This window comes from Seriola lalandi, unplaced genomic scaffold (assembly GCF_002814215.2).
Source record: "Seriola lalandi dorsalis isolate HSWRI2012SDOR001 ecotype SW California unplaced genomic scaffold, Sedor1 jcf7180002054397, whole genome shotgun sequence".
Classification (NCBI taxonomy): Eukaryota; Metazoa; Chordata; class Actinopteri; order Carangiformes; family Carangidae; genus Seriola; species Seriola lalandi.
The window spans coordinates 217859-233395 of record NW_019524950.1 but is presented as its reverse complement, the minus strand read 5'-3'; the positions used below and the strand labels follow the sequence as shown (position 1 = coordinate 233395).

General features: G+C 41.4%; 1 protein-coding gene across 2 annotated transcripts; it reads right to left on the bottom strand.

Moving 5' to 3' along the window:
- Nucleotides 1–87: 87 nt before the first annotated feature.
- LOC111657389 (putative carboxypeptidase X1) lies at nt 88–14514 on the bottom strand. Of its 2 annotated transcripts, XM_023409545.2 has the most exons (15): nt 14141–14514; nt 12946–13104; nt 9609–9718; nt 9353–9492; nt 9028–9112; nt 7080–7239; nt 6896–6987; nt 5762–5885; nt 3414–3610; nt 3156–3335; nt 2316–2513; nt 2120–2216; nt 1735–1874; nt 1458–1560; nt 88–1107 (listed from the first exon to the last, which is right to left on the bottom strand). In XM_023409545.2, exons 1-15 carry the CDS (start codon nt 14475–14477, stop codon nt 800–802), a joined length of 2430 nt encoding a protein of 809 aa, XP_023265313.2. In that variant the 5' UTR covers nt 14478–14514; the 3' UTR covers nt 88–799. The 2 variants fall into 2 exon arrangements, with proteins under 2 accessions (XP_023265313.2, XP_087031050.1); XM_087174924.1 differs by lacking the exon at nt 12946–13104.
- Between the last annotated feature and the right edge of the window lie 1023 nt (nt 14515–15537).

Sequence of the window (15537 nt, the reverse complement as noted above, 5' to 3'; positions counted from 1 at the left end):
CTTTCACGCCTCAAACTTGCACTTAATCATGTACTTATGCTCATTTCTTTCCAGTTTCAGTGCTGTTTTCGTAAAGATCTTATAATCTTATTAGATTTGTGAACATGACGCTTTTATTTTGAAGGAGTCGTGCCGTTTCATCTTGAACTTCTATCAGTTCAACCACCTGTTAAAGACGAGGAGGTGGATACAAAGTTACAGTTTGACAAAAACTCAGAAAATGACGGAAACTAAAAGAAAATATAACAAGTGAAAAGACAGAATGTTTGAATGGAGCCGATGTCCTCGGCGCCTCCATCGCTCTTGCTCATCTGCAACTGTGCGTCCTCCTCCGGGTAGAGAGTCTGAAGTCAAGGTAGGGTTAAGATTTTTGTTTTTTTGTGAGGACTGAACGCCTGACTTTCTGTACAGTACAGTCTCTCCTTGTGTTTACTGGCAGCTTATCTGCCTCACCTTCTCGTGAGGAAAGGTCTTGTCCCAACGTAGTCCCTGATGTTTTCTTGCCACGCCATCAAAACATATTTATACTTTGAAGTCCAAACCAAACATTTCAGCAGTTCTGGAGTTTGCTGTGACTTTTAACAGCATCAACAGCAGCCATAAACAAGTCTTTAAGTAGTGAATTGTTCTGCTGCTCCACAGCAGAGGATTAAATTCTTTATATATCAGGTGTGTATTTGTACAGTTGTCGTGGATAAATAACAGCATTCAAACAAAGGAATAGTGACATGACTCCAGTGAAGACATTGTGTCATAGTGAAAATGAACAAGGCCTGCTTTGTTCCCGTCATCCTCATCTTTACATCCTCCTAACCCGTTTGGCGGCGGCAGCAGCACGCCTCTGGTTGATAGCCTTGGTGGTGACGCGGAGCTTACGTAGACGTAGCTGGCGCAGCCTGAGCTGCAGGTCCTTGGGGAGTTTCCCGCCCTTTGCTAAAATCTCCTTTAGCCTCTGTTTGGGCATCTTGGTGAGGCGGAAGTCGCAGATCGTGGGGTAGTGGTCGTACATGACCTGGCAGGTGCGGGTGGAAGGGAAGTATCCCTGTGCGCTGGCCGTCACTTTGTACTCACCGGGGTTCAGCAGGCGCCAGTAGTCGCCGTCAGCAACTGCAGAGTAAGACACAGCAGGAGATGGAGTAACACTCAGGATATGTGGATAAATGCATTTAATAAAATACTGTCATGGTGGAATATTACAGTATATTTCTGCCCTTCAGTGCAAAGTTTATCATCCCAAAAATCCAGAGGCCTTACTGCAGAAGCTCTCAATTCCAATTATTACAACGATACACTTAAAAAAATAGTAATGACAGAATGGCTGGAGAGTGACCAAATAAAAAGTAAAGTGCTTCTATTATGAGTTTATTTAAGATGAGCAAAATAAAGCACTAGTTATGTACAGAGCATGGAAAGCAGGAAACTTAATTTAATATCTGATGTGAGATGTAAAACTTTACCTGATCTGATATGATGATCAATGACATCGACTTTTATTATGGCATCAGCTATACCAGCCTCTGTGTCTTTGTCCCGAACCACACCTTTAATTCCACGGTGAACCTAAAAAAAAAAATCAAAGAAAGGAAAATGAGATAATTTTTATTGGGGCTGTCGATATGAAACAGCAACACACGGTAAGAAGCAATAAATGAGAGAGATTTAAACTTCAGCTGTTTTGCTCACAGAAAAAAAAAAAAGATTAAGTGAAGAAAGATGATAAAAAAGGAGCCGGACCTGCTCCATGTAAACCAGCAGAGACTCTCTGTTATTGTTCCACTCGATGGGAAGTTCGCTGACATGAGGAAATTTATCACAGGACAACTCCACCGTCACCTCGAAGCAGTTGGTGTGGAGGTAGCTGAAGTCATTCATACCTTGCAAGGTAGACAAAATACATGAGAAATTAAATTAAATCTGCTGCAGTCGGAGGGTTTCATTCTTACCACATCTGTTCTTGATGAGGTTAATAAAGAGATGAGGTTAGAGGGCTCTGTCACACAGCAAAATAAACTTGACAATATACACAAATATAAAAATGATGTAATACTCTAAAAGCTTTATGGAGTTCAGCTGAATCACACTGGATTAAACTAACTTTAGGAAACACACACATTCTTACTTCCTGGTACGTTGTGCCAGTCGGCTCCATTGATGATGTTGTTATATCTGAGGAAGTCCTTGTTGTGGCAGGGCCGCCGGTCTGGGTTGGACATCACCTGTTAATGTGAGAAACAACAACTTGGTAAAGGAGATGTTTTTTCAAACTGAGAGCGATACGTGCCAGGAGGAGGAGGAGGAGGAGGAGGAGGAGTAACCTGATTGGTGCTGGCGTAAACTGTGGCCAACCAACGGAAGAAACTTTCATCAGCGGTTGGCGTGTGCTCGCGAGGTGCCCAGTCCCGGGTCATGTCGTATGGGTAGGTGACCACCAGCTCTCCACCGTGGAGGTTGGCACTGAGAACAAATGGGATGTTCTGCATCCAGTTGATGACAGCTCGGGTCTCTGATGCCACCTGATGTTGGAGGTGGAGATTTAGTCACAGAGGATAAACTGGGTTTAAACAGATTTTTATACAGACATTTCACTAACACCATAGCAACTAAGATCCAAAGTCCTACTTATTTTAAATTAGCCAGACAAGGGATTTTGCCATAGAAGGTGTCTTTAACTGGTGTTTCTGAAAATCTAAAACATGTTTGAGGGTTTTATATCCATGTAGTTAGATAAATGAGTATCTGCTATTGAACTTTACAGTTTCAATTCAAGAAAGATAAAACGATTTTTTTTCCAATGGTCATTCAGAGACAACACAGTAAGAAATGTGCTCCAAACTAATGAGCTGTATTAAAGAGTTGAGAATTAATTCCCTTCAGTATAAACTACACTGAATGGTATTTTTTGCTATTTTGTTTTGTTTTTATCATGAATCACATGTTCATTTTTTATTTACTGTAGGATTTTATTGATAATGAGATGATTGATGCATTCATTTCTACAGCACAAGTACTGAAATCAATCATTTAAGACCAATTTCTTGACCATGCCTGTTGCTCCATGTTGCAGTAAGATGTAATGTCAAACTAAAAGAGTAACAAACATTAATATCTTAATATTTTACTTCTTTTCAAAGTGTCATGTGCGTCTTTAAACTTACAAAGGCGTCTTCAGAGGTGTACTGCTCGGGGATGGGGAAGTAGTGGTTGATGAGTTTGGATTGGTCCGTCTCCAGCTCGATGGCCGTCCACATCCCTGAGTTAAGGTCAGCAAAGTTGTGGTTCATGTCTATGCCCTCGTAGCTGTAACGACCCAGGGCCCAACCCGCCAGCTCTGAGCCCTGTGGATTAAAAATGTAAAGAGGTGTCTAATCATCATCTACCAAACACAATCTTTGACTAAAGGTATCTCCGTGCACCTTTTTAAAGGCCATCTCGTAGCCATCAGGGTTCATGGAGGGCAGAAGGTGGATGCGAGTCTCTTTGATCAGACGGACGATGCGCTGGTCGCCCCGTTTGTATTCTTGGCACATGTACTCCATCAGGTTGAGCAGAAGCTCCCGGCCCAGCACCTCGTTCCCATGCATCCCTGCGACGTATCTGAACTCTGGTTCTCCTGCAGGGGGAGCCACAACAAAGGGGCAGGTTCTAAAATGCTGTATGATCTGACATTTGAATGCTTTTACTTTTGTTGTTGCTCATGTTCTGTGTCTTAAACTGTCCAGATATCATCATATGCCGCAAGGATGAGGAGCCCTTCCTCGAAACTTAATTCACCTACAGTATCTGTGTTTGCACAGATCAACCTCTTTCACTGAGCGCCATGAAAGGATCCGTTTCCTGTTTCCGCCACATACATTACACTTACAAGTGGCTCTGAAATCTCACACGTCCTCCACAAAACTGTTTATGAGCACAGATGAGTTTCTGACACTGTGGCTCTGAGAGGTGGCCGATCCGGGTTTGTATACAACAATCAGCATGCCTGAATTCATGAGGTGTGAGCGATTCATGTTTATTTTGAAGTTTTGAGTTTGGAAAATGGTTTGAAGGCCTTTCCAATATTAAAGGAGCTTCTAAGCCTGGCTCCAGGGCCTGGAATCACTGCCCATGTTTGAGCAATTCAAATAAATGAAGTGGAAACAAAATGTTAATTTAGTCTGATTATCAGGATGGGATCCTAATATAGATAAGTTTTACTTCAATAACTGGAGCTGGAAACTCTTCATCAGGGTTCTGATCCTTTGTCATCGTGTATCAAAACTAAATGAAAGAATGTGCTTTAGTTTTGGTCAGTTGTTTATGGTCTGTCTTTTAGATTTTGTGGGAAAACTGTAACCTTTAAATACTTGTGGGCTTCGGTAAGAGCATGTTTAGTGGTTTTGCAGTGGCCAGAAATGAATGATGGAAACACAGTCTGGAGTCATCGCAGACTAACACTGGGACTGGGTCAGTTCATTAAAATGAATCTCGATCTCGTAAGATTATGAGGGATGTGATCGAACTGATGCTGTTTGTTGATGGAAGATTATAAGGAAATTATCCCAAGAAACAAAAAGTGGAATTTTCTTTATTTAACCAATCAGAAAGTCAAATAAGCCTGAACCTCTCCAGTGGCCCAGCTGAGACAGCAGCATAAGAACAAACTTGGAGACAAACTTTCTACAAGAAGCTACATAGACAGTTGTTACATAATGTGTGGAAGATGAAGGGGCGGAGGGAGAATCCAGTTTGCGTGTTCCTACTGTAACCACTGACATGGAAGATAACATGAGAAGACTCAGAGCTCAGTCAGTGGAACATGAGATCGACCAGACCGAACCCACACTTTTCTTTGGAAAGAAAGACAAAGAATCAGGTCATAGACTGAACCGAGCGGAGGGAAAAACTGAACCCTCCTTTGTAAAAGCTGCCAGTTATTTGTTGATATACGACAGGAAGTCCTAACAAAGCCGGCTATGGTGATTTTTGTATTTCATCACATCTGGACTCAAGGATGAACTGATTAGAATTGGGTGGTCAAAGGTCGAGGTCAAGGTCCATATCTACCACCTACCTTTCAACCCACCCACCCACCAACCAACCTACCAAAATTTTAAAGAATGAATGGACAGACATGATCTCCCACTCTTCTGCTCCCCCGTGCTGCCTTCACTGCCATATATTTTGGCGGGAAAACCTCTCCCCTCTGCTGCCATGTGGGCTGAGCTGAGGAGGCCAAAGAAAACATTTGTACACCTCAGAGCAAACGAAGAGCACGTTTACGTTTCACACAGTGCTGGACTGTCTGGTTTAGTTTTTGGGATACAGGGGCAGCCACTGTAGATGCCCCCCCCCCACCTGCCCCCCTGACCCCCTGACCCCTCTGATCACTCTGTGAATGCAAAGCAGGATCTGGCCCTCGTCAGGTGAAATGATTTCTCTCAGTGGAGGAGAAGCAGCGTGGCAGCAGTGCAGCATGTGGACGACTGCAGTTGTAGTGAAGGAAGAACTTCTTTAAGGTTGAGCTGCTCTAAAGGCAGAAATAATCTCACCAGCTTTTCTAATTCATAAACTTTGACCTATGAACAGAGTGAATGGCACCAGTGAAAGGTCAGCGACAATTTTTAACTTTTTTTTTTAACTTTGTTTTAAATTGTGAAACTTTATCAGTTAGATCTTTAACTTTTTGTCTTAGAGATAATCCATGATGAGACAGAGAAAATAGATTTTTCTTTTTAAACCAGATGTGGTATATTTTGAGTGTTTACTTTCACATCAGTCTCACCCAGCTCGTGTTTTCCAGGGTTGTCAGAGATCTCCATGACGTAGAGCTTCAGACCCGTGTAGCTCTTTCCGATGCTGTAGATGCGGGTGATGTCAGGACACGCCTCATTCACCGACTTCATCAGCTGGGAGGAAAAAAAGTAAATTTTTGATTATAAAGCAGGTCTAGGTGCTATACAGATACTGTCAAGTATCAAAATGCTCAATAACGCGTTTAATGCTAAATAACATTAGAGACCAGTGGCTAAAGTCTGTTTTTTCTGTAATACTGGAGCATTTTAGTCTGAATTTGACCGTTTGTCCAGCTAGTTTCAGCACTGATTGACCATCATCATTTGCATTTACCGGTGAGTTTTACCAAGCCTTGCCTTGTGTCATTAAAAGAAACAGTCAGCCAATCAGAAGAGAGGCTCAGAGACCAACACAAAATGTCCTGTTTTTGCTAGAGCTGCAGAGAAAAGCTGGAGAAAAGAGATGTGTGAACCACAGTCTCCCTGTCTGTCTGTCTGTCTGTCTGTCTGTCTGTCTGTCTGTCTGTCTGTCTGTCTGTCTGTCTGTATAATAAATCTGAGGAGAGGTTGAGATTGTCATGGACACTTTATAGAGTTCAGTTGATTGATTTATATGTTTGTTGAGTGTGATGTGTAAAATCACACTCACTGATCTGTCTAGTCTGTGTCAAAATGCTGAATGTCTTTCCACATGTGGACTGTGGATTGGTGTGTTTGTTTCTGTGGGCTGTTTTCTGACCATCAGATCCACGACGGTGTCTTCACACAGACCGCAGGTAGTGGCAGCACAGTGAGGACCCTGCCATGATGGAGTGAAACCTCCCATAATATTTGCTTTTTGGTAAAACTAAGACCGGACCACACACACAGACACACACACACTGTGGGAGCTTTCTAGAGTCACTGTAGAAACTAAAACCTGGTACTTTTGTCAACATGGTGCTGGAGTTTTATTTATATCTGACAACACAGCTTCTTTAAAATAAACAAAAATATAACCTCTTCTTTTTGGTTGTGTTAAATTTTAGTTGAAAAGAACATTATCTTCTTCTTTAATACCATTAAGATGTTGTGATCATCATGACTGACCATCATAAAAAAATCATTGTCATACTCTGTCCTACCTTTCTCATCTCCTTGTAGTTGTGGTGTCTGAAGTCCAGTTTGTCTCTGGACTCTGCCGGCTCTGTCTGCCATGGGTAGATATTATTTGGATCTTTAAAAAGGAGAAAGATGTGTGTTACAGTGGCCAAACGTGGTGTAAATACTAATACATAACAGCTGTTTCCAGCGGTTGGCAGCCCGTACCTGGGACCGTGCAGCCCAACACCTCGGCTCTCACGCAGATGTCCCCCAGGGTCCCATTCTCGTACCAGGTCTGCGGGTTGATCCGGATGTAACGGGCCACTGTGGAAGTGTTGAAAAGGGCGAGGACAGGCGTCTCTGTATCCTGGTTCCCTTCAAATACCTTTAACGCAGGGAGACGTGGTGAAATATGAGCTAATCTAATGGACAAGTGGTTTAAAATAAAGACAAGAGACCATAAAGTTTGAATCTATAGCTATGGACCTTTGTTACAAAGCTATCCCTCTTTTTATTTCCACCGTGGATCATGTAACGAAAACAAAATTGCATTAACTTTATTTTCAAAATTCCAAGTACACTATCTACCCATGTGCAACCTTCCTGAGAAAATACATTTGATTAAGAGTCTCAAAAACAGGACTCCATGCTTACTGGTGTGTCACTGCAGATCGTGAATGTTAACTTCCACTTGTGCATGCTTGTCAGCTTTTATTCTCTCGTTAACGTTTCTGTCTGAGATGGAGAATTTTATTACTTCTTTTCTGTTCTTTTGACAACCTGAATTATACTTGACAAAACAGAACAAAAGCTTTTTTTCTTGTACTCATTTGCTTCTATAAAAAGTGGCACCACAAGAGTTACAGTGTGGTGATGGGACAGGCGGAAAAATGGAACAGAAAAATTAAATTGAAAAAAGCTGTGGCACACATGCCAGAAAGGCCGGTGAAATAAACAAACCCAACCAAAGCCGAACCACTTCCAAACCTGTTTTATCATCCTGAACAACCACGTGTATCGTACAATCCTGTCACTGTGGAAGATAATGAAACAGCATGTTGCATTATTAAACTAAAGGAGTCCCTCAACACTGCAGCACGTCCCTCGTTTACCAAACTTTCCTTTAAAGGCCTCTGTTGGAAAGCTGGTAACAGCTTGTGGGAGAATTACACTGTGATGACTTTCCCTTTCTTACTTTCTTCCATAAACTGACATTTAGCATCTGCTGCACGAGTTTCAACAATGCCTGTATAATGAAAACTCAATAAAAACATTGCTCCAAGTACCAACTCAGCAACTCGTTCAGTCACGGTCCAGAGTTTATACCATCTCTCACTAATGCTTCGTCTAATTCTACTTTCCTGGAAATTTTCCCAGTAACTTGCCGATATGTAGTTGCTGGTCCTTAGTATATTTCCTAGAAAGAGGTTTGTTGTTTCTTAATACATTTAGAGGAAAATATAGAATGTTTAAATGTTAACCTATAGTTAGTTCATCATAGTTCACTACTCTGTAAGGAAGACAACAGACAACTTTTACCTCGTCAGAAAATAGTCCAAATGGAAAGTTCCCAGAGTCCATGTGGCCCAGGTGTTGTAGAGGATCCCTGTGTCAAAATCTGGTTTTAACACCTTACTGTTTTAGTTTATATTGAGGCTGCACTTAGCAATCACTAATATTATCAACAGGTCTGATGATCAATTTCTTTAATAATCAATTTATTGTTCTTTTTTTTTTTTTTTTTTTTTTTTTTTTTTTGTCTGACCAACGGCCGAGATTCAAAAACTGGAAAACTAGTAAATGTTCACACTTGAGAAGCTGGTATCTGCACATTTTTGCTTCAGTGATGCCACTTGTTTTAATTCGGCTTGAAAACACCTGGCAACAGCTGCCTCTGGAACCAAGTGAACAATTTACCAGCCAGACCAAAATAAAATGTAACACGTTCTGACTGAAAGAAATCCCTTCATGCATAAGTTAAGTAGCTAAGATATTGAGAGAAGGAAAATCATTACACTGTAATTCTCCCACTGGCTGTTACCACCATTATAACAAAACCCTCGTCAAGGTCGCTGGTTTGAAAACCAGAGCAGCTTGAACAGTGAAATGTACAAAGGAAGAGAGAGATAAGAATTCAGTTTGAAAGATGGAAAAGAACAATATGTTTACTCACAGCCTCTTCAGTCCCGTTCATACATGGCTTCCAGACCAGGGAGTCGTTACTGAACTGCACCTTGTAGGTGTGAACCACGTTCCAACTGTGTGTGAGCAAGACACATGTAGTTCTATAGTGAATATTATATTACATGTGATACACAGGAGCAGCTTGTAGAGGAGCGTTTACATCTGCATCACATGAGCAGGGCAGCAACAGAAGCCTTCACTTTGAGTGTTTAAGATTTAAAATGGGAGGAAAACATAGATTCATTTTGCTGTACAAAACTACATTTCCCATCAATCTCCCTGGTGCTGTAAAACCTTTGACCCTCAGCACTGACCTCCAGATGGAGCTGCGACCCTGCAGGATGACCCCGGTGAAGCGAGTCTGTTGCTGAGCGTCGACCTCCAGCCACTGGTTCTGGTCTCTGTACTGAGCACACCAGGCTCCGTCGTAGATGTCTCCGTCCTCTATCCCAGACTGTAATACACACACACACACACACACACACGAAACACACAGTGACAGTGCTGCTCTGTAGATAGCATGTGCTGTACTAGATGAAGTTTTGGACTGCTGTTGGTCTCTGTGGTTACCTGGATGTTGAGGCGTCCGCGGTGAGGGCCGAGGCCTCTGCGTTTGTAGGACGACGCTTTCAGCTGATTGTCTTTGACCTTCAGCGACTCCAGACCCAGTGGAGGACATTCTGACACCATCGACAGACATTTAGTCACCATTTCAATATTATTGTTCAATGACAATAGAGGAGCAAAGTAAGTGGGAGCTGAAGTCTGATCGACGGTTGATAATTGGCTGAGCATCAGCTTTTAGATTGAATCCATTCAATCCTCGGCACAATGTTTTTAGTAACAAGAAAGTTGTAAGACTTTGTAAAACATCTTCCAGAGAGCACTGTGGCATTTCAATGGTGGTGTGAATTAAAACTTTAAGCTCTGTAGACTTGGTTGAATGCTTCTTGTTTTCACTTTTTAATTTTTGCTCAATCCTGGATGAATTTCTCAACTTTGGTTCAGCGCTTTGTTGCCGATTACAGCTTTTGTTGCTCCTCTGGCTGCAAGAGCCACTGAAAGTGTTTGGTGCCATTCGACATACAAAACCGATGAGGGGAAAATTAAGAGAGCAAGTTAAACTAATTAGAACCAACATTAACCTGGAAGAGCTGTGTCTCTCTGTGTATTGTTAATGGGACCAGTTTCATTTCCACAGACTTTGCTGCTCTGTACTGCAGTGAACTCTGAGCAGGTTTGCATACCACATGTACTATAACTATACAAACACACACACTTATATGTACATATATAATACTGTACAGACAGTATGTACACACACTTGACATTATGAGTGAGTAGCTGAGAGTTAAGACATCACAAGATCAATTCTCAAAAGTATGTAAGAGAAAAGGGGGAAATGGTTTGTCAGTTTGTGTCTTTAAGAGTTGAATGTTATATATTGCATATGGAATATATAACATCAAAGGGATTTATCACATTTTATCAATGTGACAAATTACAGACGGACTGAAGTGAAACAAACTGAGTGTGGAAACGTAATAAATGCAGATCTCTCTATAGAGGTCACAAAGAGTCACTGAATGGTTTAATGATTATGAAAATCAGCTGATATCAGCTGATAGCGCTCTCCACCACCGCCATCATCAAAAACTGTTTGTTTTTTGCTTTCAGATTTCTGATATATTTATAAATCAAGCCAAGAGAAGTGAAAAGAAGTGAAGAGGAGGGCAGGAAACAGAGAAAAGCGGCGCTCTCTTGTAGCTGGTGACGTTTCTTTAAACCTATCCACAGCCTCTGCTGCTGTATTAGAGCCTCAGACAGACTCTCATTGTCCGGAGGGTTCAGCTCGGTTCAAACGGCCTCTTCCTGCCAGGAAGCTTCACTGGCTGCTGAAAAAGTGTCAGGCCGAGGTATAGAAGCTGCTTAAACGTAGGTGGCATTTCTTTTAAACACCCTTTCCCCCCTTTTTCCTTGTAGTCCTTCTGGATCTGTGTTGAGCTGCTTGTGACTCAAGATGTTGCTCAGCTATAAAAAGTGATGTCTCTTTGTTGCCGTCGGCCACTGGACTCCTGCCAAACCACAAATTTCTGTCTGAGCCACAGAGACTTGGGGAGCTGACAATGATGCCCAGGAGATAAATACATTAAAGCAGCCCAACAGCCCAGCTGATTATGTGGGTAAATAAACTCCACTGGGTGAAAAACTGAATCCAGGTTGTCGGTTGGTTTGAGGGTAAAACCTCTAAGTACTCGGTGGTGCTGAAATGCAAACAGAAATGTTGTTTTGTGGGGAGTGGAGCATTATTTCATCTCACTATTGTTCTTTGACTTAGTCTGAAAACCGTGTCTTTTCCTATGAAGTTTAAATGAACAAGCACCATGACTCACACTCCAACCTATGCTCACTATCTAACTCTGCTATTTAATGTGTTTCCCAGAACCGCTCTCCATTTCCTTTTTGATTAGCTGGAAGAATCTTCTGTATTTCATGAATGTGTTTCGGCTTTCAGCAGTTGATTAAGTGCGTTTGTGAAATAAAGAAAGTTAGTGTCGCAAGTTGTTTTGTTTTTTCTTCATTAGTTTGGGCTCATCCAAACACACTGACAAAACTGGGGGCTGCACTAATAGATTAAGAACAGAAAGTGTTTTATAAATTTATAACAAAAAATGATCACCTGCTATTGGCTCAAACCACTGTCCACCAAAATTAGTAAAAACTGTTGACAAGTTGTTGAGACAGTTTCACAAATGAGACTGAAGCAGAAGTCATGATTATTTAAAAAAAAAAAAAAAAAACCATGGAGGGAAGCTGCAGCTGAGACGACGATCTCTTTAATTTGTTGGCAGTTCAAACCTCTTCAGGCTACTACTTGATATCAAGAGCTGAACCAATTTGTCTGATTAAAGCTCATCGTCATGTGAATTGCTTGCAACACTTCACACTCCATGTCGTGGACAGAGCCATGACCACCAATAATTGATTCTCTTCACGAAGCCAAGTAGAAGATGTGTTATTAGCAGTTGGTACTTTCACACTTGCGGTTACTTTTCCATCTTTTCTGGCCTCATCACTGACAGCTAATCTCACTCCGGCTCTGTCTGACAGGCCTGAATGGATTTTTAATGAGGATCAGCTCTGATTTCACATGACATGACAAGTTGCTTACGAAGCATTTATTTCCAGCCGACCTCCACGAGCTAATCTCTGCCTCGACCTTTCCCTCTACATGCACACATTATACTGTATATACAGACGCTCTATGTACACACACACACGCACACACACACACTTCCACAGCGGGCTCAGTTTTCCTGTGCAGCACACACACAGATATACATGAATACACAAGAGCGTGAAAACACAAAGATATACACACATACATCTGCAAGAACTTATAGACAAAACAGCTGGTAGACCAACTGCAGCTCTGTGAAGGCTGAAACTGAGACATGCGAACCAAACTGAAAAACTTTAGTGGTTCAAGTTTGTGTGTGTGAGTGAGAGAGTGAGCTTTAGAAAGAGACAGAGAGAGAGAGAGAGAGAGAGAGAGATGGACTGGCTGGAGGGAAGCGCTTCAGATTGGATTAATGTCTTCTACAAGTTTAGATATACAGTATGTGCTGCCTCAGCATGGGTGCAGCATGAATCAGATCCGGGTCTGAACTTAGATTAGCAAATAGTTTTATAATGTGTCTGTTGCTTTCCTGAGTCAGTTTGCACTCAACCGGTAATCCAGTGTCTCAGCGAGCTTCACATTCCCTGAGGACACTTGAATTGTCCCGTTGCAGTAAACCCCACTTTTATTCCAAAGTGGTGAAAGCACTAAAAACTATTTGCTACTAATATCTGACCCCCGTCTGATTCACATACTGTATACTTTAGGGCTAATCCCAATACATACGTGGGACTGTTTCCGTGCCAGCCACTGATTGGCTTTTGCTTTTTTTGACCTGTGCTTTGGTTTTCTTAACAACCTTTGGCTCCTTGCTGATGACTTTGGGTTTCGCCACGGCCGTTTTGGGCTTCTTCCCTACGTTAACGCTCCTGGTGGACCTCCTTGCTATAAAAAGGCAAACCATTTTATGCAGTAGGAAACATGCATGTACAAGTTGACTTCAGATAAGTGTCTTTTTTTTTGGAGGAAACTATTCTTTAGCGTTGGTTGGAAAGTTGTTGCTCCATCTAAAACCACCAGAGGATTCAGTTTAGAGCTACAGCAAACAGCACAAACCAACTTTAAAATCTGAGTCTGCATTCATGTAAATACTGCTGTGCTGGAGTTTTTTTGGCTGTATGTGTTTGCATCTATTTACATTTAAGTCCTTTGGCTGCAGCCACAGTGAGTATACAGTTGAATTAATGGCTGCATGGACAACTGCTTTTAAAGAGCGCGAGGGGTCTTTTTTTTTTTTTTGGTCTAAGGCATCACACTGGTTTTCAGCATCTGGTTTTCATCAGTAGAAAACACATGGCTGAAATGTAGAACATCCTCCCCCAACCCTCGGACACTGACTCTCTGACCGCAGATATGCAAAGACCAACAGAGCTCTTTTAACACTAGAATCTACGAGGCTTTGAGGAACCCTGAGGGGTAGTTTGTCTAGAAACCCAGAGGCTTCATCAGTGGTTAATTCATCAACAGGACATAGACCATGATGGCAATTTTTGAGGGGTCATTGACAGCCTCAGGAGGACTATTTCTTCGCAGAACCCAACCACCCCTGAGTTTGTAGATAGTTTGTTACATCTAACTTAAAAATGAAACAACACATTTTCTCTTCAAATGAATGTTTTGTTTTTTTCTTTATGGGAAAATCAAAGAGACCCATGAAACCAACAAACAATTAGTTAAGTTGTAAAAACAAATAGTATTGATGCAGATTAGCACAACTGCACCACTGAAAATGTTTCCATGAGGAGTAATGCAGCAAATTCCACATTGAAAACTATAAACCCTTAAGGGAATGTTAAATGTTTAACTGATCATTAACTGTCATTAACTGCCCACAAAGGTTTTTTTTCAATTAGTTGAATCAAATAAAAAATGTAGAATACAAATGATAAATAATAAAAATATAACTTTGATATCCACTCACCTAACTCCAAAGGACCTTCTTCTTCTCCTTCTTCTTCAGCTTCTTTTCTTGGAGCTGCTCTCTCTGCTGTTTTACCGGTGCCTTCAGTAGTTGTGCTGGTTGTGGGAGGTTTAGTTGTTTTCTCATTACAACTGGTTGTGAATCCTGTGGTGGGAACATCAGTGGTGTTTGCAGTTTTTCCTGCAGAAGAAAGGCTCACAGTTGTAGTAAAAGTAGTAAAAGCTGCATCAGTGGACGCCACTGCAGTCGTGTCGTCATCAGCAGGTCGGCTTGAAACGACCGCAAATGATCCATAATGCAGAAACAAAAGCAGAGTGAGGTGCAGAACTCCTGCCATAGTAACTCTTCCCTGCAGAAACACCACTAACACTAAACACTCATTCAACCTCACTGACCTGCGCTGTCAAAGCGCCCGCCATGCAAAAACAACTTCCCGTCACAGGTCTACAAAAATAAAAGCTGGGTTGACAGGCTTGTCTGTGAGCAGCAGCAGCTGAAAATACAAACGGAAAAATTGATTATTAATCAGCAAATGTTCTGATAAGAGATTAATCACTTGAGTCATTAAAACTTCTCTGGTTACAGCTTCTTCTCAAATGTGAACATTTGTTGCTTTTCTTTGTCACATTTGATAAAAACTGATTATATTAAGGTTTTAGAGAGATGATTGGACAAAATCAAGGAATCTGAAAATGTCACCTTCTAAACTGGGGAATTATAATGGGCATTTATTACTACTTTCTGATATTTTACAGACAAAACAAATGCTCAAGATAATAATCAGATTATTCAATGATGAAAATAAACGGTTGCAAATCAAGTAAAAAGTAAAAAATTGGTTTTCACCCACAAAGAACAATATAAAAATCCATATGTAAGGCCAGCCATCAAAGAACCTTAGTGACAACTTTCAATTTCAAAACTTAGCGCTCGCAATGTTAGTCACAAAGACCAGCCCTCAGGGAAATACCTGAGGTTAACCATCCAGGCAGATTCATGTTTAAAATTGAAAATATTAACCTTAAAATAGCTTATCTTTGCCTCTAATTAGATGTCCTGTCTACTTAAAAAGACTGGGTTTGAAAATCTTGGTGACAACCAATGCAGAGATATAAATTGAGTAACTAACACTTTCAAACTCGAAAACATCCCAGGTGAAAGTGACAAATGCATGCTTTTATTTTGAAGGAGTAATGAAAGCCCTGGGATTTCTCTCTCTGGCTGACTTGACTCTCCTCTCTGCACAGTTGCTGCACCAACAGACCCTGAACAGGGTTTACCCAGGGATCAAACTCAGTCAAACCTCCTCTTCATCGAGGAGCAGAGTTTGCAAACCTCTCTGTTACCTTTCTGTTACACAAAGGCAGCATGCAAGGCTGGAAGATCTGGACAGATAC

What these genes read in the sequence shown, in the direction of transcription:
- LOC111657389 (XM_023409545.2), bottom strand. Translation starts at nt 14,477, where the DNA reads ATGGCAGGAGTTCTGCACCTCACTCTGCTTTTGTTTCTGCATTATGGA. An exon ending in TGGCACGGAAACAGTCCCAC is followed by an intron (nt 9,719 to 12,945) that starts GTATGTATTGGG and finishes CGATGGTGTCAG; the next exon opens with AATGTCCTCCACTGGGTCTG. An exon ending in GCGGACGCCTCAACATCCAG is followed by an intron (nt 9,493 to 9,608) that starts GTAACCACAGAG and finishes TGTGTATTACAG; the next exon opens with TCTGGGATAGAGGACGGAGA.